The sequence below is a fragment of the Anolis sagrei genome, chromosome 1 (genome assembly GCF_037176765.1).
Source record: "Anolis sagrei isolate rAnoSag1 chromosome 1, rAnoSag1.mat, whole genome shotgun sequence".
NCBI classification, from domain to species: domain Eukaryota; kingdom Metazoa; phylum Chordata; class Lepidosauria; order Squamata; family Dactyloidae; genus Anolis; species Anolis sagrei.
Window position 1 is genome coordinate 266,799,316 of NC_090021.1, and position 21,762 is coordinate 266,821,077.

At 41.6% G+C, this 21,762-nt stretch overlaps 1 protein-coding gene across 1 annotated transcript; it reads right to left on the minus strand.

Annotated features, from left to right (window-relative positions):
* Positions 1–4,762: 4,762 nt before the first annotated feature.
* FGF3 (fibroblast growth factor 3) lies at positions 4,763–20,398 on the minus strand. Its single transcript, XM_060752891.2, has 3 exons — positions 20,104–20,398; positions 12,634–12,737; positions 4,763–8,307 (listed from the first exon to the last, which is right to left on the minus strand). Exons 1-3 carry the CDS (start codon positions 20,396–20,398, stop codon positions 7,975–7,977), a joined length of 732 nt encoding a protein of 243 aa, XP_060608874.2. The 3' UTR covers positions 4,763–7,974.
* Positions 20,399–21,762: the final 1,364 nt, after the last annotated feature.

Here is a 21,762-nt window from a genome sequence, read left to right on the forward strand (position 1 = left end):
ACATGAGCAAAGCACAATTGGAAAGCAGTGCATGGTTAATTTCATATACTTTTCCAAGAATATGCAAAAGAATATATTCCAGATTGATATTAGGAGGCATGTGCAGCTGTATACTGGACACCAGTGAATCCTCTTAGTAAGGCTTCACTGAGGGCTGGGGGGGGGGGGCTTAATGATATTGACAAGTGCGGAGGCTGAATTCATGGCTGTCTTCATCCATCCAATTTTAGCATAGCATGCCCCCTAGTGTCCTAGACACAGTAGCTATGTGAGCATATCACATCTGTAGCACAAAGACTCTTGCGCTGTTATTAGGAACATTGAAACATGCAGCAAATTGGTAACCTACCTCTAGCCACCAAAGAGGAAAAGAATCAACAAAATCTGTGGAATTTCCAAAGTTGAAAATTATGACATTAGCTGGCATACATATCTAAAACTTTAATTATTGAAACAGTGATAAAGTACTGCATGCTGTAGCTTCATGATGCCATTGCTAATGATTACTTTGATTTGTTTCAGAGGCATGAACTTAACTATTTTAGCCACAAACCTGACTGTTGTTTCCTTTACACTGGCAATAAACATTTAAAATCCTACTCTCTATCAAGAAAGTAACCTTTTCCCAGAACTATGTTGGTGTATTCTCAAACCAGTTTTTGCTTCTCTTGCAGTACACAAGCTAATTCTGATGTGAAGCAATCCCCGGGATGAGAGCCAGCTGCCACCATTGTGTTTTACAGGAAAGACTGGATTGAGGAAATATAAGGAAACCCTAGGTGGGGATGAGAACACACTAGCCTATTTCCCACTATTTCAGATGTATTCATCAGGAAATCGGTTTGCCCCATAGCCCTGGGTTTTCTTTTTCTTTTATTTTCTTTTGCTTATCACCCACAAATAGACAGGAGCTACTCGGGTTCATTCTTTGGCTACACCTCTTTTTCACTAGACTCAACCTTGGCCACTCTCTCCCTATTCCCTAAACCAGGGGTCTTCAAACTAAGGCCCGCAGGCTGGATGCAGCCCTCTGGGGTCATTTATTTAACCCCCACCCTAAACCTTAGACTTAGTGTCACCCCAACTCTGAAGCAGCTTGAAGGCACACGGCAGCAACAATCCTAATTGATTTGACAATTTCATCAGCCAAAAGCAGACCCACACTTCCCACTGAAATACTGCTATGCTTGGGGGCTTTTTAGTTAAAATTGTTCTTCATTTTAAATGTTGTCTTGTTCTTTTTGCACTACAAATAAGATACGTGCAGTATGCACAGGAATTCATTCATTTTTTTTTCAAACTATGTTTTTTTTAACAGTCTGAAGGACTGCGTACTAGCCCTCTGTTCAAAAAGTTTGAGGATCCCTGCCCTAAACACAAGAAAGGACATTGAGTCCACCATCTGCCACTGAACATCAATATCAGGGAGAACCATAAGTATGTGGAGATTATTAAGACCCAGCACAACATCTTTACTTGTTTCAAAAAGCATCTTAGTGCCCGGGGGTCAATTAGCCAGTCATATAGTGCTGATGGTACTGGTGTTTGTTTTTGTTGTTGTGTGCCTTCATGTCTGTTTAGACTTAGTCCAACCCAGAATGAAAGTGAAAGTTAAATGTATTGTCGAAGGCTTTCATGGCCGGAATCACTGGGTTGTTGTATTTATTTATTTATCTACTACACTTAAATGCCGCCCTTCTAACCCTGAAGGGGACTCAGAGTGGCTTATAAGTTATAATTGTTTCTTATTTGTGTGCTATTTCCTTTGGACTTCAATCTGATCTTGATCTTATACAATAAAGACACAAGGAGTCAGTCATCAGGTGTTGCTATGGCTGGGCAGCCAGGCTGTTGAAGCACTCTTGCCATGAGGCTGTGGGGGCCATGGAGGCGCCCTGCCCAGGAGTTGTAAGGCAGCAGGGCCAAAGAGGTGTTGCTATGGTCCCGCTCAGGTGTTGCTATGGCCGGCAGTGGGCAGTTACGCCGTTGAAGCACTTTCGCCACGAGGCTGTGGGGGCCATGGAGGACTTAAAATCCCACAACTCCCAAACAGCCTCAGGCCCCTTCCATTTCCCCTTAAGCAGCTGAGGGGGGAAAGATGGGGCCCAAAGCTGCCAGGAACCATGGGAGTTGAAGTCCAAAACACCCTTGGTTTTTTGGGCTGTATGGCCATGTTCTAGAAGCATTATCTCCTGACATTTTGCCTGCATCTGTGGCAAGCACCAGAGGTTGTGAGGATGCTTGCCACAGATGCAGGTGAAATGTCTGCAACCTCTGAGGATGCTTGCCACAGATGCAGGCAAAACATCAGGAGAGAATGCTTCTAGAACATGGCCATACTACCCAAAAAACCTACAACAAACCAGTGAAAGTTAATCTCTTCCCATATAGACAAATATTCCCAGTGAGGCCTCAAAGGGAGTCTTTTATGTAGCACCATCCTAGTTGCAGCCTAATTGACTCTCTTGATGTTGGCATTTAGAAAGTTGGTAAGGATGGTTTTGTTGAACATTCAGTGTTTAATATTCTCCATTCATTTTAGAAAGTTCTTCCCATTGTTGTGATACATTTATTTTGTCTGCTATACTTTAACCTTTATAATAGTTTGACTTCTTAATGGTTTTAAGAGCACTCATAGCTGAAAAGGCAATTCAAAACTAGATCAAATAAAATGAAATAATAATTACTTGCAGGCTGTTAAGGTATATGGCTACGTTGCAGTAGGATCATCACTACTGGGTGTGCAGATGTGTGTGTTAAGGGGGAAAAACGCATGGGCTAATTGTATCCACAGGCAAGGTAATCAGGGTTGATTCGTTTGGGTGACTCCCAGAGTAGTATAACTGGGGAAAGTTTGTTCCATGAGTTTGGGCTTATTTTATGTTTGTTCCTGGAAGCACTTGCAGAAGTTGAGCTTGCTGAACATTTGCTGGAAACCTTGCTGCTCAGCATCCCTAAAACACTTTATCAAAAGGAGTTTCTTTGTTAGAGGCTTTGAAAATGGCCTGTGCTGTACTTCATTTGCACCTAATCCTTCTCATAATGAGAAAGAGTCTTGTCCTGTCTGAGATAAGTTTTTATGCACCACCTTCTTTGGACACACACCCCCTATGGGCTAAACTGGATAAGATAGTCTTATGCTTCACAACCCAGAGTCCTTAGCTTTAAAATAAGAACCCTAATTCATATTTATTGTCTCTGGGGCTTATAGTTCATTAGAATTGATGTTATGTTTTGATCATTTTTGGCATACCTTTATTGGAGCTCCCTTATCTAATGAAGCAGGCACTAATATACAGAGCTATCCATTATGCTGATCCTATTTGGGGGATAGGCAATTTTAAAAAGGTTCAGACACAAACTTGGAGCAAATTTATTGCCCTACTGACATGAGAGCCATCAGCCCCCATTGCTTATTGATGAATTGGATTGTGCCTATCATTGCTCCAGCTTAGCAGGTAACTACATTGTATATTCCATAGTTGAATAGGCTCATGAATCCCAATATTAGGCACACTGACTGGCAGCAGTTTTCCAAGTTTCCTTCCTACTCCTTACTAGAGATACCAGGGACTGAATTTGGACCTTCAGTGTGAGTTCTTCTATGAACTATGGCCAATCCTTTTGAGACTTCCAAGAAAGATTTATGCACTATCCTCCCTGTATACCTTGTTGCTTTAAAAACTAGCAGAAAGCCCTGGGCGCTGCTTTGCCTGCAGCAAATGGCTGGGCTTGGGAAATTGTTGATGCCTTACCATATAGCTGCACTAATTCACTCATGAAATTTCTGAAGAAATAGGCTTGTGTTTTGTTCGATCCACGTGAGCCCATATGATGCAATAGATGGAGAATTGGGCGACTCTGGAGACCAGGGTTAGAAACCACAATGAGCCCAGGGAACCCACACTCTCTTGGCCTCAGAGGAAGGAAAAGCCCTGTGATAGGTTCACCTAATGGTCACCATAAACCGGAAATGACTTAAAAGTACACAACAAGAACAACAAACAACTACATTTGGGTTATGCCTTATAATGTTATTTTTCCATTTGTTTTCAAGAACCCTGCACATGTAAACATTGTAGGATATTATACTATTTGATCTCTTTGACAAAATGGAATGTATACATTTTAGTAACATAGAGACTTTAATGACATATGTATTTCTAGTTTTTAACCCTAAAGCAGATATTTCAGAGGAGGCCCGGAAGAGGCTGAATGGGATGCAGGCTGAGTTGCATGCTATTGTTGTGTGAACTTTGAATCATTCAGAGAATGCAGGCCCCCAGTGTGACTCCACTTGTCACACTGATGGGCAGGGGACCATGTAATCAGGAATATGTGACTAATGGGATCAGATGTTCTTAATGGCTGCATCCCACCCTTGAAGAAAGCATTTCCCTGGTGGACAGAGCCCTCAGTTTAGTTTCTGGGCTTAGTTTCTGCTCTTCGCTGGAGGTATTTGAATTACTGCAAACCTAAAACGGGATGAAGTTTTTGTTTGCAGTCTATATTTGGATATGGCCTGAGAATGCTAACCAGGAGGAGATGGTTACCATCAACTGTTCTGTTCTTTAATTATAGCTTTGCTTGTTCACCTTCCCAAATCCTTCAGATCTTCCAAAAGGAAACAAGAGACATTTGAACTTGAGCTTTGCCGAAATCTTCAAAGGCCTATTTTAAATGGCTTTTCTTTTTTTCCCCTCTCCCTCCCAGAGAAAAAAAGTCTTAAGCATCCAATACTTATTTCTCTATAAAAGGGGGTTTTACTAGTGGGAAATGAAAAGAAGAAGAAAAAAGAGGAAATAGGTAGAGTGGGAAGCTTAAAATTGCATCCTTATTAAACCCAACATCATGGTCATATTTCCTTAGAACATTTGTTTTTCAATCTCAGTGGCCAGACAATTCAGGTAGCTTTGAGATTCTTGAATTTATCTGAAAAGCAATGTAGCCTTTTAGCCTGTTTTTTCCTCCTCCTTGTAAGATTGCCAGATCATCATATTATTAGCCTGTCACCATTTTCTATTGTTTGTGACAGGTCTGACCTTAACATTTACACCCTTACATAACCTTTAAACCCAACAGCATCCTGCCCCCTGTGATAACATCAGGGTCAGGCTGGGGCCATGGGTGGCCATACATAAATCCAGACTTCTGGAAAATCCCTAAGCCGTGTAGCTGGAGAGTTGGTACGAATCGGTACTTGGGATAGAAAACCAAAGTACCATGCACAGAGTATATGCTTTTGACCAGCTAGGATAGTATTCATGTTCCTCATATTTCACAGAACCATAAAACAATGGAGCTGGAGAATGACTCAAAGGTCATCTAGTCCACCTTCCTGCTCAATGAAGTATTGTTAATATAGCATGCCAGTGAAGCACCCTTAGCATATGTATGTTTCAGTGTCACACTATATTAGTGTCTCCTTAAACATAGCTACAGGAGAAAGCTGACTGCCTGCTAATGCAATCTGTTCAGCTTAGAAGTAACAAGTTACTAGCACTGCAGTTAGACACAACCAAGTTAATGGAGGTGTGATATAGTCATAGAATCATAGAGTTAGAAGAGACCTCATGGGCCATCCAGTCCAACCCTCTGCCAAGAAGTAGGAAAATCATGTTCAAAGCATGAGTCAGACTTTAAAAGTAACTCAAGGAGGGCAAAGTACAATATTTGCCTTCGAGTGGTTGTCAATTATGACAACCCCATGAATTTCATAGGATGTTCTTAGACAAAGAATTCCCAGAAATGGTTTGCCATTGCTTTCCTCTGACATATATCCTACAGCATATTGTATTCCTTGTTGCTCCCTCATCCAAGTACCAACCAGGCCTAAACTTGTTTAGCCCTTAAGATCAGAGAGGATCTGGAACCTTCAGGATGTTTTCTTGGCTGCTACTAAATATTATTTCAAAGGGCATTTTTAGGAGCATTGTCCTAGAACTTTTTCACATTTTATTCCATTCTCTTGTTTTGGAAAAGCAACCAAAAGTAATAAACCATATCAAACAATGCAAGTACCAATGCAACCTTTTAAACACACATAATATAACAAATAACTGGAACAAATCATGTTTTAAAAGTAATTTTCCCAACTGATAACTGTTCCACTGTTCAGCTTATTTTACCATTGGAAGACCTCTCTGTTCAAGAAGCTTCACGTGCTCTATCAGTACATAGTGTTAAATATGCCTGTTGTGTTCTGTTTCAGGGGAGGGCACCCGGAGGCCTGCAAACAGGTAGGTTTGAAGGTTTGTAGTACAAACAGACAAAAGCTTGGAATTTCTGTTGGTAGGAGATTTTCCGCTCACTTTGACAATGAATCCTACAAACCAACCCAACTCCTTTTTCTGTGGCAGACCTGTAATGGAATCCTTACAAGTGGATACTAACAAATATATGTTTTCTGAAGTCCTGCATTACTTATTAAAAGATATTATATCAGAGGGTGCTTTTGTTCCTTGACCAAGATGTTTTCATTTTCATTTTAAAAGATTGCTTCCTTTAGTCTTACTGGCAGTTACTCACATGGTGAAAAAAACATAGGAAGGAAATGTGATATTGTACCGTCAGGTATCCAGGTATTCTGCACCACAGGTTGAATATATATTTAATTCAAAAGGCAAACTTTGATTTTGCCATTGTATATATGGGACTCCATTTTACTCTGCCACTGTATATATTGGGACTTGAACATCCGTGGAGTTTGGTATCCACAGGGGGCCTTGGACCCAAACTCCAGCAGATACCAAAGGCCCACTGTATAACATATATATACATATTTTTTCAACACTTTCAGTGGTATCTTTGATATTGTTCTGGAAGGCTGGGATGACTCTCTGGAGTAGTACTATGAAGGCTGAAGAAAATATAGAAAATCACATCATGGACACAGAAAAATCAGACATTATAGTTTTGTACCCTTTAGCCAATGGAGAGTAAGCCTGCATTGCCAAGTTCTCCTGAAGCCTTTATTTAGAAAACTGGGTTATCTTAAAAAATATTGATGGCAATTCATGAAGAAAAACGTACTTTTGATCAACTAATAATAAGCCTAGCAGCATGTAATTCTCCTGAAATGCGGAAATTACTTTTCTCATCAACATTAAAGTTAATAAAATGAAAGCTAATGAGCATTAGCTGATACTTATTTGTTATTAAAATAAGTTAAATAAAAATTTACAAAATAAATCAGGTTTTAAATTTCTCCAGTTAGCTATAACTTGGAGATCAAGTATAGTATTTGGTTATGAATATGTCTGAAGGCTACAGCCTCTAATGATTAATCAGATGGAGCAATTTACTTTTAATTGATTAAAAAACCTTTTACAATACAATCCTATGCTCATCTATTCATATGTAAGTCCTACTGAATTCAGTGGGTTTATTTACAGGTCTCTATAGGACAGCTCCCAATTGACTCAAAGCCATCACTGATTAACTATGCATTTTAATTTTTTTAATTAATTATTTTAATGTAAATAACATTTGCAAATGTCAGACATCATCTCAGACAAGGGGATGTTAATTCTAAAATAGTGTCTGTTTTGACATACATATGCACCATCTTCAAAACTATCGTTTTGCAATGGAGAAATTATGGCTAAAATAATTTATTTTCACTTAATTCATTAATTGACTGAACTGGAGAGAACTGCATTAAAAACACTCTCAAGATACTTAAAGAGAGATGCTCACTGCAGAAGGTGAGAAAGAATACTGAAAGTTATCATTTCATCCATCTAATTTACATGTGTACATGCTTTGATTTTTTTCTTAAGTTCTTAGCAGTGGGTTATAATTCTAAAAATCTATTTACAAGGATGTTTAGTGAGGCATCCAGTAATATATATACACACTGTGTCATTTGTCAACATTGGTCTCACAATTGTATTTGTACTTATTTAGTAGCACTTTGAATACTGGCTTAGTCTTCAATCTCCATTTTTATCCATCCCGTGGACAGAGTGTCCACTAGTGTCCTCTTCTTCTTCTCTGGTTCTTACTTGGAGGCTTTAACAGGCCCTCTCGGTACTTAGTACTTGAATGGAACAGTCGGACCATATCATGGTCTTTATTATCCAGCACCCGAGGCAAAAATAGGGAGGATTTCTGGGTCCTACGGGTTTTGAAACTCCTTCTAGGTCGTCCTTTTCCATTGATAGAGACATACCAGAGTCTCTCAGCACTAGCTTTGCGTTTGCTGCTGGCTCCACTGGGCACAGTCCGGTACAAGCGGGATGCATAGGTATTGTAGCCTAGCTCATGGATCCTTTCCACAAACTCACATTCTGCGTTGTAGGTCTCCTGCAAAGTAAGAATGATCAAACCATCACTTCCAGCAACACCTGCAACTAGGACACTCTAAGACATTTGCAACAAACATTTAATGGATGCAAAAGGACATTCTGGGAAAGTAAAAAATTACAGTTTCCCCTTGATATTAAGCCTAGTCGAGTGAAACTCTGAAGGGTGGTGCTCACCTCTACTTCTAAAGCGTTGTCCGTAAACACCTCCTAGTTCATGTGGCTGGCATGACTGCATGGAGCACAATTTCCTTCTCGCCAAAGCGATACCTATTGATCTACTCACATTTGCATGTTTTCAAACTGCTAGGTTGGCAGAAGCTGAGACTAACAATGGGAGCTCACCCCGCCCCATCGATTAGAACCGCTGACCTTCTGGCCAGCAAGTTCTGCAGCTTAACGGTTTTACCTGCTGCACCACCACGGCCTCATACTTTTTGGATTATATAGCCCCAAATCCCTTAGCACAACATGGCTAGCAGCCATGCTGGCTGGAAAATTCTGAAAGTTTTTGTTTAACAAAGCAACTTTTCCAAGCTCTGCACAGCAGAAGGGCCACTGTGTCAAAAGCACCCTTCATATAGTTCACAAGGTTATTCCTGAAGTTCTCTTGGAGACAAATATATGCATTAATATGCCAACTGGAAAAGACTTAGTATCTGTTAGATGGAAGGATAGGCCTTCCAGAGAATTATAGCCACATTTTTGTTCCATCAAATCAGTGCCCATAGAGGTATACAATTTAAGCATTTCAGTAGAATGGATTCAGTTTGTTATGGATGCATTCCATCTTCTACTTCACAGATCTTCATACTTTTCACTCCTGGAGCTCAAAGTCCCTATTAGGTAACAATCTAGAATGTGGCTGCTTTTGATCTAGCATGATATGATTGAAGAAGGCTTTAAGAATTCTCAATTAGCCCAGCAGAGGGAGTCCATAGGTCCATTCTCCACCATGATGATTATGGTCCAGATAAATCTCAATTGGGACCTAGCTATGACCACAGTACAAGCTTGTATCCAGGGCTTCACATGGATATTAGCAAGCCCTATTGAAGAGAAGTACTCCTGTACCCTGAATACCATAGAGTTGCACCAGAGAAGCTAGAAAATGCCTAAACAGGTCCGTATTTTATTAGGTGTGGATAAATGAAACTGCTGATACGTGAATATCCTGTGAATATAGGGGCATATTGTATAATAACTATGAATCAAAAGGGCCATAGATATCTATCTAGACTGTATTGACTTCAGCAGGGACTTCTTTGGGAATGTATGTATTTTAACCAGGACAGAAATATCCACTTTGCTATTTGGGTGTGTGCCTTCAGATTGCCTGTTGACTTATGGCAGTCTATAAAGAGGCAATTATTAATATAGTCTACCCACAAGGAACCTGAGGGTTTGTTGGGGATATAGCCTTACATCTGAACATTCTGTTTCTGGATGACCAGGTTACCTCCTTAGTAATCTAAAGAGATGAAAAGAACGAAATGGCAGGGATGATGAGTAGTGCAATTGCAGGGAAAGATTTCACAAATGTGACTGAGGGGGAAAAAGGCTAGAGATAATATTATTGGATACTCTGAGACAATTGTTGCAAAGAAATATTACTTTGCCTGCCTTGTTATATCTGCTCAGACATAGTTGAGTGCTAGGCTGACCTTGGAAGCCACTGCACTGATGCTCACCAAGGTGAGCTTGGTACCAGTTTTGTTAAGTTATATTATATGTTTTTGTCAAGTTATGTCATATTGAGTTGTAGGTTTTTCAGGCCATATGGCCATGTTCTAGAAGCATTCTCTCCTGATGTTTTACCTGCATCTATGGCAGGTATCCTCAGAGGTTGTGAGGTCCTCACAAACTCTGAGACACACAACCTCAGACTTCACAACCTCTGAGGATGCCTACCATAGATACAGGCAAAACATCAGGATAGAATGCTTCTAGAACATGGCCATACAGCTCGAAAAACCTACAACAACCCAGTGATTCCAACCATGAAAGCCTTCAGCAATACATTATGTCATATTATAAGTTAGGTTAAAAAGCAGCAGATAAGTGGCCAACATCCGGCAACACAATGTAAATCCCTATATCCAATGTGCAATAAATGAACTTGACCAATATTCATGGGCTATGAGCTTTGGTTATTATTTGGATGGGAGACGTCCAACAAATACCAGGAGCAGGAAGCTGTATATCAGAGGAAGGAAATAGCAAACAACTTCTTGGGTTTTCTTTTCATTAGAAAACCCTATGGAAATTCATGGGGTGTCCTTTAAGTCAACAGGCCACATATATACAGCCACACATATGCAGACATGTGACCACATCCACAACCCTGTTTCTGCAACCTTAATCTAACTGGTCATTGCACATTGGACAAAAGCACCCCACCACCTCTCTTTGGAAAGCCACCAATGGGATTCTGGTTTTTCATATCCTACAATAGGTGTAGACAACATCTATTTTCAAGATTGGAGCAATTTTTGTCTCTGCCCCCACTTTGTAGGATTACTCTAGTGATTACACTGGTGTGCCATGTAGTTTCAATTTCAGCCTCTCTTTGGGTTCTTTTTATTTTGTGGGCTGCATGGTAGGCTTGGGTGTGCACTTTGAGCAGTTTTGAGTTGCTTGGTAGAGGTTAGGGTGGAGAAAATTTCCTTGCAGATATGGAGTGCATCTACACTGTAAAATCAATGCAGTGTGACACCACTTTAATTGCCATGGCTCGTAATAGGGAATAATGAGAGTTTTAGATTCACAAGGTCTTTAGCTTTCTCTGTCAAAGAGTGCTGGTACCTCAGCAAACGAAAACTACCAGTATTCCATAAAACTGAGCCATGGCAGCTAAAACAGTGTTGAATTCAATTTGTTCTGCAGTGTAGATGCACCCATCATTAGAATTAACTTCCCAGGGAGTGAAAAGACAATACAGCAGCTGACAGGATAGAAAAGCTCTCTCTGCTTGTTATTTCTATGAGGTGGACTCTTCTCCAAATCTACTCTGGATTGCTGAGGAGATCCTTGGGCACTGATTCTGAGAGGAAAGGAAAAGCATCACAGCAGGGGACCAAAGGAGAAAGTCTCAGTGCCTAATGGGGATTCACTCTCTGTACTGCCTTTTTAAAAAGTCCCCTCTATAGTCTGAATTTAACTTCTGGCAATGAAACAGCAACAGCTTTAGGCAGCTAATCTGTCAGTTCTATCATCTTATTGTTAAAACTGCACCAATCTCAAATGCCAGTCCTGAGTAGAGTGATAATGTATCATAAACTCTCTCAACCCACCTTGGCCAAGGCCTGATTGCAAGAATCCACCTGGGAAGCTCATGTGCTCCACTCTGAGTTTCTTGGAGGAGAGGGAAGGATGAAATCAAAATAGAACATAGTGAAATGAAATGAAAGCCATCAGCCATGAACCACATGGTGTAAATCTTACTCAGATGGAGGATGGATTTTTTTCTTGTTGAAAGCTCCTGCTCTCTCCCATGGTTTTGCCTGGTACTGACATTCAAGCATTTATTTATTTATTTATTCATTTAATACATCTATCTCTCCTCTTCAATGGACTTAATAATGAGTATTAGACCTCCCCTATTCAGCCTTCAACTGCATTAGCAATACAGCAGCTCTCCAACATGTAGTGCCTGAGTTTGGAACATAGTATCATACAATGCATACTATGGAGTACAAAAGTATACAATCATTTATTTAAAAATAACCTGGAAGAAAACTTGATTCAATTTATCACATTCTTTCAATGGGTTAGTAGCTTGAATGCTCTACCTCTGGCATTATATCTCAAATTACTTGACACACACTGAGAGCCCATTCATTCCCTTGTGCACATGGAGCTCCTATTGACATCCCTGGGAGACTTTTCTTCTGAAAAGCTTCCTAATCATATTGTCAATTTTCGACTTCCTTACCTCTTTACGCTCATTCACCTGAAGAAGTGATTTACAATCTAAACTGATACAAATATAGGTTGTTGTAAATGTTCATCCTTGCTATGTTGCTCACTGTCCTTTTTTAAAAGTCTGCAAAGCAGAGATTATTTGGTTTGCGTGATAAGCAGTGTACACAACAGAAAAGCAAATGTGCTTAGCACTAGCCTTCATGTTCTAGCTAGAGGCCTCCAAGTGTTGGCTGCCTAATCCCTCAAATAAAACCAAAAAGCCGATTTTTGTTCTCTATAAATGATTCTTCTATGATTTCTGCCCTTTTGATTACAATGGCCTTTAAATCCCCATTGAAAATGACTGGAGCTCCCATGGTGGATGCCATAGTTAAAATGCTTCTGTTTTTGAAATAGGACTTACTGAAGCATAAAGTCTGCCTCTTTTGTTCATGGCCAGGTATCTGCCGGAGAAACAGCCTTTGATAGCCACAATCCCAACGTCCACAGCTGTTATCTCTAGAATACCTAAAACAGAAACATAAGGATATTTTTAGTTGACTCAAGTACATTTTACAATTATGAGTATAATTCTTCATTCATTTTTAATCAACGTCTATAGCTATATTTTACTGGTTTTTATTTGTTTGTGCCAATTATATATGTCTGGTTTTATGTAAATGTGTTATTGATTTAATATTGATGTACTGCATTTTATGTGTTGTACGGTACCAGTGTATACCATTTTGTAAGCTTCCCAAGTCCCTATGGTAGATGGTGGCAGGGTATAAATAAAGTTTATTAATATTATTATCATCATAATTATTATTGGGTTGTTGTAGGTTTTTTGGGCTATATGGCCATGTTCTAGAAGCATTCTCTCTTGACATTTCCCCTGCATCTATGGCAGGCATCCTCAGAGGTTGTGAGACCTCACAATCTCTGAGGATGCCCGCCATAGATGTGGGTGAAACATCAAGATGTGGGTGAAACATGCTTCTAGAACATGGCCATATAGCCTGAAAATCCTACAACGACCCAGTGATTCTGGCCATGAAAACCTTCAACAACACATTATTATTATTATTATTATTATTATTATTATTATTATTATTAACATAACAAGATGAGTCCACAGCAAACAAGATAACTCTGCTGGCTGTTGTATTGGATCACACGTCAGACACTTCCCAGGTGTCTAGGGCTGTGTGATGTATCGGCGAATAATGCATGCAGATCCCAGTAAGGTGGCCTTCTGCAGCTGGCAGATGGTAATTTTGTCAGTGCCTATTGTGTTTAAGTGCAGGCCAAGGTCTTTAGGCACTGCACCCAGTGTGCTGATCACCACTGGGACCACCTTTACTGGCATATCATTATTATTTGAAACACAACAAGGTGAGTCCACAACACACATTCTACTGGCTGTTGTATTGGATCACACGTCGGACACTTCCCAAGTATCTAGGACTATGTGATGTATTGGCTTTATTATTATTATTATTATTATTATTATTATTATTATTATTGCCATTATTATTGCTATTATTATTTATACCTTCCGAGCACTTTTACATCTTGGGCATTTTGAGAGCAAACACCTGCTGATTTCATCATTATCTTGGGTGTCCACTAAGTAACACACAGATTGCATACAAGAAACATTCCCCAGGCCAGAGATGAATAAAAGCTCTACCCATATATCAGATCAGTGCAGAATTTGAGATGTCCTAACCCAATGCATCCACAATCAGTACAGCACTAACAGATATCAGAACTTCACTTTTAACAGAAGATGAAACAAAAAAGATTAGAATAAATTGGACATAATTATCAGCTGTATCGAGCACAGAACACGAATATCAAATCTATATTTTTCTTGGATCTCAATTAAGCTGGTTATGTTCATTCATCACAATGCTGTCCTCCTTCTGGAAAACACTGTGCTCAGTGCCACAAAGTAATTGGCATGACTTGTTTCTAAACTCACCACTAATTTCCAGTTAACAAATATGACAACACACAGGAGAGCAAGAGCATAAGAACTGTTTGAAGCAAACACTTACTTACTAGCAAATCCCCAGCTGTTTGATTGAGACTGAACTGCTTCAAGAGAGAAAGATCTGACATTGAACTAGAGGGTCACCTAATCCTATATGTCTATAAAAAGTTTAAATCCCCTTTAATGCCTTTCTTGGGGACACAAGAGTGCTTGACTTACTGAAACAAACCACAAAGCTGCCCATTTCAATACAATACTCTTGCTAAGGTCTCCAGAGGACCAACTGGAGTAAGATGAGTGGATGTAGCATCGCAGAGCCACTATGGCACCATGAAAAGAGTTTTGTCATTTACAAAGTCAGCATGGCCCTTGGGGGAAAGGACAATGCTTTTGTCTAGGCTTGATTCAAAGAAAGGGACTACTTCAGCCCTTCAAAGGGAATGTCTCATAGCCCAGGCAGGTGGGATAAGAAAAGCAAAGTTATGCCCCTCTTCTCTCTGAATACTGTTTCACATATTGCATTCAGCAACAATCGCAGGGAGGTTTGCCACAACTTGTATGCCTAAGGGAATATACAAGAGGCAAATGCTTGCTCTCCGATCAAGGCACTCATGTATATGTATGTGTGTGTGTGTGTGTGTGTGTATATGTATATATATGTGTGTGTGTGTGTGTGTGTGTATGTATGTGTATGTGTGTGTGTATGTGTGTATGTATGTATGTATGTGTGTGTGTGTATATATATATATATATGCCGGAAGGGAGTGAGGGGTTGTGTGCATGTTATGTGGAAAGGTCTAATGGGTGTTTTATGTGGAAAGGTGTCACATCCAGTAAAATGAAACAACTGCGAGATGCTATAGGAATGATTCATGCATTGAATTATGATTTTCACCTTTGATTATGAGAAGAGGAGTTTAATTTTCATTACTATTGATACATTATTAATTTATTGGTAAGTGATATGTGTGTGTGTGTAAATCTCCTGCATTGATAGGGTCATGGAAGTACACCACTACTGGAATTCTACATGGCATAACATCATGGATACACAAGATAAACGATATGCTAGCATATCCTGAGTCACACCTTTATCTGAGGAGCTGTGAAGAGGTGGAAATGGGAGATATCAGAAATGGCTGGGTTCTTATTTGATTCTGAAAATTCCTTTGTCTTAGCTCTTGGTTCCCAAGCTGGCAAACCATTAGACCAACAAAAGAGTCAAAACATGGACAAGAGAGTCAATACATGATGCCCAAAATGTTCTCCTTCCCACACCATCTCAACACAGTACATGATCCTTACAAATGTGAAGAGGACTCATGTGCATAAAGAGGCAGCTGGCCACACCACTAATATCATTTTGAGTGGCTTCCCTTGACCCACTTCTGAAATCCATGGGCTAAGTGTGAACATGTTAGCCAAGAAAACCTATACCTGTAGACTTCAGGGCTTCAGGTTCTGCAAAAGTCCAGTTATCTAGACACTGCAACATATAATCATGGTACGTGTGAAATTTGGCCTCTTCTAGCAAGGAATATGTGAGGGAAAATATATGAAAGAGTAAAATTATGCTGGTATACATGAGTTGCTAGCATGGTAGGACCATGGAAGTACCTAGTGCATGACAACATGCCTGGATGCTATCATTTAACAATATTGTATTTGTGATATTTGCTCAGTTCAGCCGGTTTTGCACACTGAAGCTACCACTGAGCATTTGTATGTGTGAACTCATCCTTGAATGTCTAATGAAAAACACCCCCCCCCCCCAAAAATCAACCTCTCTTTTTCTCTTCGCTGTGAAAGCAAAAGGCATCCTATACATAATATCTCTTAGGTTGGAATTCAGAAAAAGGTTAATAGCCATGTGTCCTAATGCTGTAGTTTGAGATTTAGCTTTCTTGTGGACTGGAAGATTCCTTTTTAGCAATCAGAAATTTAGGATGATAGGTCTCTCTCTCTTTCCAAGAGATTACAGCAATCAAACTGGAGTTATGATATATGTCTGTAATATGTATGTGAGGTATGATCAAATCAACGGAACTGAAAGCATATTTTCATTCACTGGGGATCCTCTCACTTTCTAGCCTTGGTGGCAAACACTGCTTGCTACAGAATACATTCAAGAAAATGTGGTACCATGAATTTGGTATTTTTCCTGCATGTAGAACTTGATTCATAATTTGCTTAAGATGTGACTTTAATTCATCCTCTAATTTTTTATAATAGACTGCTGTCAATCCGTCTGGTCCTGGGGCTTTATTCAGCTTTAATTTTTTAATTGCTCTCTCTATTTCTTCCTTGTTAATATCTTTACTCAGTGCTTCCCTTTGATCGTCTGTCAGTATTTTAATTTTTTGTTTCCCTAAATATATGGAGATGTCCCAAAAGGAGTTTTCAAAGGTACTCAAAATTCACTGCCAGAGAATGCATTCATTGAGGAGAGATAGTAAGTAATCACACACACACACATTCAATAATGCCATGGTGCTGTCCAAAGATGTGTACCATCCTCAAATGCCATTTTTGTGAAAGGATAGTATTATTTAAAATATACAGTAAAAATGCATACCTCTATTAATCTTGTGCTATAATTGTACAATGTAGCTATATCTCGAATAATTTAATGTATATCTTATTTTCCCCACAAGACTAGAACTCAATCTAATTTCATTGATTTGCAAAATGACTTATCTTGGGTTCGTTCATGCCATTTGTACACCATAGGCACAATTTGCAAATGGATATGTAAACTCTTTCCACTGAAAAAGAGTTTTGTCTGAGGCGTATGAAGCCATTAAAAACTCTTGTCTGTGATGTTGCTATCCATACATGTATGCCATCTTTGTCAAGGTATGAAGATGCACACCTGAATTGATTTGCCTTGATGGAAATGTTGTCCTTTTGCATAGACTTTCTTGGATCTTATCTCTCTCTCTCCTAGGTGCTATTTCCTTACTAATCTTGGCAGTCTATTAAGAAAAGCACAAGCAGGTGTCATTTCCTCTACCCTAAATACCTTCACTCCTTTAAACACAAATCAAACAAGGTTAACAGGAAGAAAAGAGGGAAGGAGAAACCAAACAAACCAGTTAAGATGAACAGACAAGTGTGAAAATCATCTCCAAACGTTATTTACAACCAGCAGATTCAAAGACTAAAGAATCCTGTGAAGTCACACCTTTTAAGATGGATAAACCAAGTGACAGCCGCTGGGCTTGTCTATTTGCAAATTCTGGCTTCTCTCAGTGATGCTCCAACCCTCAGAGGGAATGCATTCTCAGAGGGATGACAAAAGCATGTAAAAGAAAGGGATTTGAGCATAGGATTTCAAGGAGCCCAAATGAGAGAGACCTATCCTGGAGAAGAGAAGGTTTGTGGAACTAGTTTGTTTTCTACAGCTCCAAAAGACAAGGACATGGAGCAATGGATTCAAACTTCAGAAAAGAGATTCAACCTAAACATTAAGGAAATATTCTGACTATACACTGCCTTGGAGCATGGTGGGGATACTCTCTCTGGAAGTTTTTTAAACAGATGCTGGATATCCACCTACTGCAGTGGTTCTTAACCTATGGGTCCTCAGATGTTTTGGCCTCCAACTCCCAGAAATCCTAACAGTTGGTAAAGTGGCTGAGATTTCTGGGAGTTGTAGGCCATAACACCTGGGGGCCCATGGGTTGAGAACCACTGCTCTACTGGGACTGCTTTGGCTGTGTGGTAGGGGTAGGACTGGATGACCCTTATGGTTTCTTCCAACTCCATGATTGAGGGGAAAAACTCCTGAGTTCTGTGCACCTCTTTCTTTGGTAAGGAAAAAGAAAGTCATGAAAATAAAACATGTTTGCTGGAATTCCTAACAGCCTGTTTCCTTGTGCCCCTCACTTTCTAGCCACCTGGGAAGAGAAAAGCTTGCTAGGAGGGTATGTTTAGAAGCTGCTTTTCAAAACTCCTCATATGATTCCCCAAGAAAATCTCAGTCCTATTGGTTCCAGATTTGAAAGAATCCTAATGCACACCTGAAGCTTATTTGGCATCATGCCCTCATTATTATTATTTTTACGTAAAGGGGATTTTTATGCCTTCTGGTTCATTGTTTGGGGGAGATGCTGAAGCCTGTTCAGAATGGATAGGTTTCTAAAACAAATATGTTTCTGTTGTGTGCATTTGAGTTGTTCCCAACTTATGGCAATTTTAAGGATGACTAAACTGAGGCTGTCCTACTTTAGTGATATCATGAGAAGACATGGCACTAATTCTTGGTAAGGTAGAAGACAGTAAACAAAGAGGAAGACTCTCCAAATGGAGACACTCTTCATCACTCTAGAGAATGAACCCACTTTCAATCCGGTTGCTGCCTCCTGCAGAATTCTGGGGTTTGCAGTTTAGTAAAGCTGTTAAAGACTCCTACCTAAACTACAAACCCCAGAATTCTGCAGGAGGCAGAAACCGGATTTAAAGTGGGTTCCTTCTCTAGTGTGATGAGGTGATTAGTCAAGGAAGTCACAAGCCCTGAGTCTCCAAGACCTGCGCAGGGCTGTTGAGGGCAGAGTGACTTGGATGGAGTGACTTGGTTGCAATTAACAACAAAGACAACCCTATTATGGGATTTTCTTGGCAAGCTTTGCCCATTGTTTCCCCCTGATGCTGAGAGAATGTGACTTGCCCAAGCCACCCTCTGAATTTCCATGGTCCTAGTCTCCCAGAGGCCCAGACAAACCACACCACATCGAAGGATTACTGGGTCTCTGCCAGACTGCCTGTCAATTAACTTCCACCTCTAGACAGATGTCTTGCAGAGTGCAGGGAGAAAACCTTTTGCACCTGGTCCAATGCAGGCATCCCTTGTTGGTTTGTGGCCGGTCTTTACAATCCTGTTGTCAACACAGCTGAGGTGTAAGCCACTTGGGATAGAGGCAATACACACACACACACACACACACACAAAAGGGTGGGTCAAAAAGTAATGCCTCCGCCACTCTAACTTTTATTTCTTTCACTATGCATCATCTGATACTTACTCTACTGATATAGCCTGAAGCTACAAGAAAGAGTTGTCATTGAATTTCTGGCAAAAGAAGATTGTGCATGTAAAGAAGAATGTTTATGGGGATGCCCCCTTCTGACTTTTACCTATCTGGATCTCTGAAAGACAGTCAATGTGGTTTCAGAATCAATGACCTGGATGACGTTAAAACCACTTTAAAACCATGGGTCACGACACAAGACGATGATTTTTTCCAAAATGGGTTTGATACCTGGGTTCAACAACGGCGCAAATGCGTACAAATGGATGGTGACTATGCTGAAGGGCTGTTTTGTGTAGAGGATCGTTCAGGCTATGATCTGTAGCAACTTCTACTGCTATATGTTCATTCATAACTTTCTGACACAGGAGGCAAAACTTTTTGACCCACACACATATATGTATGTGTGTGGGTCAAAAAGTTTTGCCTCCTGTGTCAAAAAGTTATGAATGAACATATAGCAGCAGAAGTATGCTGCTATAAGTATGCAGCAGAAGTATATATGTATGTGTGTTTGCATATGCATACACACACACACACACACACTCATCTCAAGGGTGATGGGCATGGCACCTTCCAGATGCTTCTGGATTGCAGCTCCTGTGGCAATTTCCTGGCCCCTGCCTTCTCCCAAGCAAGGCTGGAGGATGGCACCCGTGGGCTCTGTTTTGACACCCGTGGGCTCTATTTACAAGCCAATCTACTTCAATGGCTACAGGGAACGGCCGCTGTGACTTCCCCATCCGCAGGGCCGGGCTTGGATTGGCATCGACTCATTCCCGACACGTTCCCCTCTAGGAAAAACCTCCCCATTCCATTTCTCTCCCGGGTGGGTCTCTCCCGTCCCTGGGCTGCTACTACTCACTGAAGACGCTGTTCTTCTCGAGGGTGCCGTTGACGCGCCCGCTGGTGTGGATCTGGAGGTGGTACTTGGTGGCGCAGAAGAGCTTCCTCCGCCGCGGCGCCCCGCCGAGGTGCTCGTAGACCCCGCCGCGCCCGCCCGCATCCCGCCGCCCGCGCCCCTCGGCCTCGGCCCCGGCCCCGCCCCGCCTCGCGCGCCCCTCCGCCCGGGCGCACGCCGCCCCTTCGGGCCCCCGCGAGGCCTCCCCGAGCCCTGGAAGGCTGAGCAGGAGCAGGAGCGCGAGCCCCGGGGTCAACATCGTGGCATGACGGCCGCCTCCGCCCCATCAAAGGGCGCCCATCCGAGAGGGCCGTCGGGGCTGGGCTACCACTCCGCCGGGTTTCCCCGCCCTCCTGCTCGTCTTCCCTCCCTCCCGTCGGTCTGCCTTCGCTCTCCTTCCAGAGAGGCCCGGCGCTTGGACTGAGCGCTCCCGTCTCAGGGCTCCCCAAAGCCCCACTGCATGCAGGACACACAGAGAGAAAGAGGGGGAGAGAGAGAGAGAGAGAGAGAGAGAGAGAGAGAGAGGCGGGGGAGGTGGGAGGGAGGAGAAAAGGGGGACCCCCCAAACGGAGCCAGGGAAACGGCGGAGGGGCGCGGAGAGAGGCCGCCTCTCCTGACACAGAGGGAGCACAGGCGGAAAGGGGGGGGGGCACCAAACAGGGAGGGAGGGTCAAGAGCCGGGGGAGCCTCCCAGAGTCCAGCAAAGGTGGCATCGCCTCCTGCCCACGCAGAGAGAGAGAGGAAGAGACAGACTCACGGACTGAGTGACAGACCGTGTCCTTCTCGGACCTCACCTGCTCATTTGTATTTCCCCCCAAACAGAGAAGGAGGACAGGGTGTTTCTTCTCTCTCCCTCTCTCTCTCTCTCTCTCTCTCACACACACACACGCTCTCTCATTCTCTCAATCTCTCTCTAACACACATCCATTCTCTCTCGCTCTCCTTCTCTCTCTCACACACACTCTCGTTCCTTCTCGTTCTCTCTCTCTCTCACACACACACATTCTCTGATTTTCTTGTTATTTCTGTCTCTCTCACACACATTCTCTCTCTCATTCTCTCTCGTTCTCTCTCTCACACACTCATTCTCTCATTCTCCCTATTTCTGTCTCTCTCTCTCTCACACACACACACACATTTCTCTCACACACTCATTCTCTCGGTCTCGCTATCTCTCTCACACACACTCATTCTCTCATTATCTTGTTCTCTCTCTCACACACACGCACTCATTCTCTCTCTCATTCTCCCTCGTTCTTTCTTTCTCTCACTCACTCTCATTCTCTCTGGTTCTTTCTCACACACACATTCTCTCTGTCTCTCTGTCATTATCGTTCTCTCTCTCTCACACACACACAACCATTCTCTCCCTCATTCGCTCTCTCTCATACACACACTCATTCTCTCTCTCTCTCTCGTTCTCTCTCACACACACGCATATTCTCATTCTCGTTCTTTTTCTCCCACACACTCTCATTCTCTCGTTCTCTCTTTCACACACAATTATCTCCCTCATTCTCTCTCTCTCTCTCACACACATTCATTCTCTCTCTCTCGTTCTCTCTCCCTCACACACACTCATTCTCCTTCTCTCTCACATACCCATTCTCTCTCTCTCTCTCA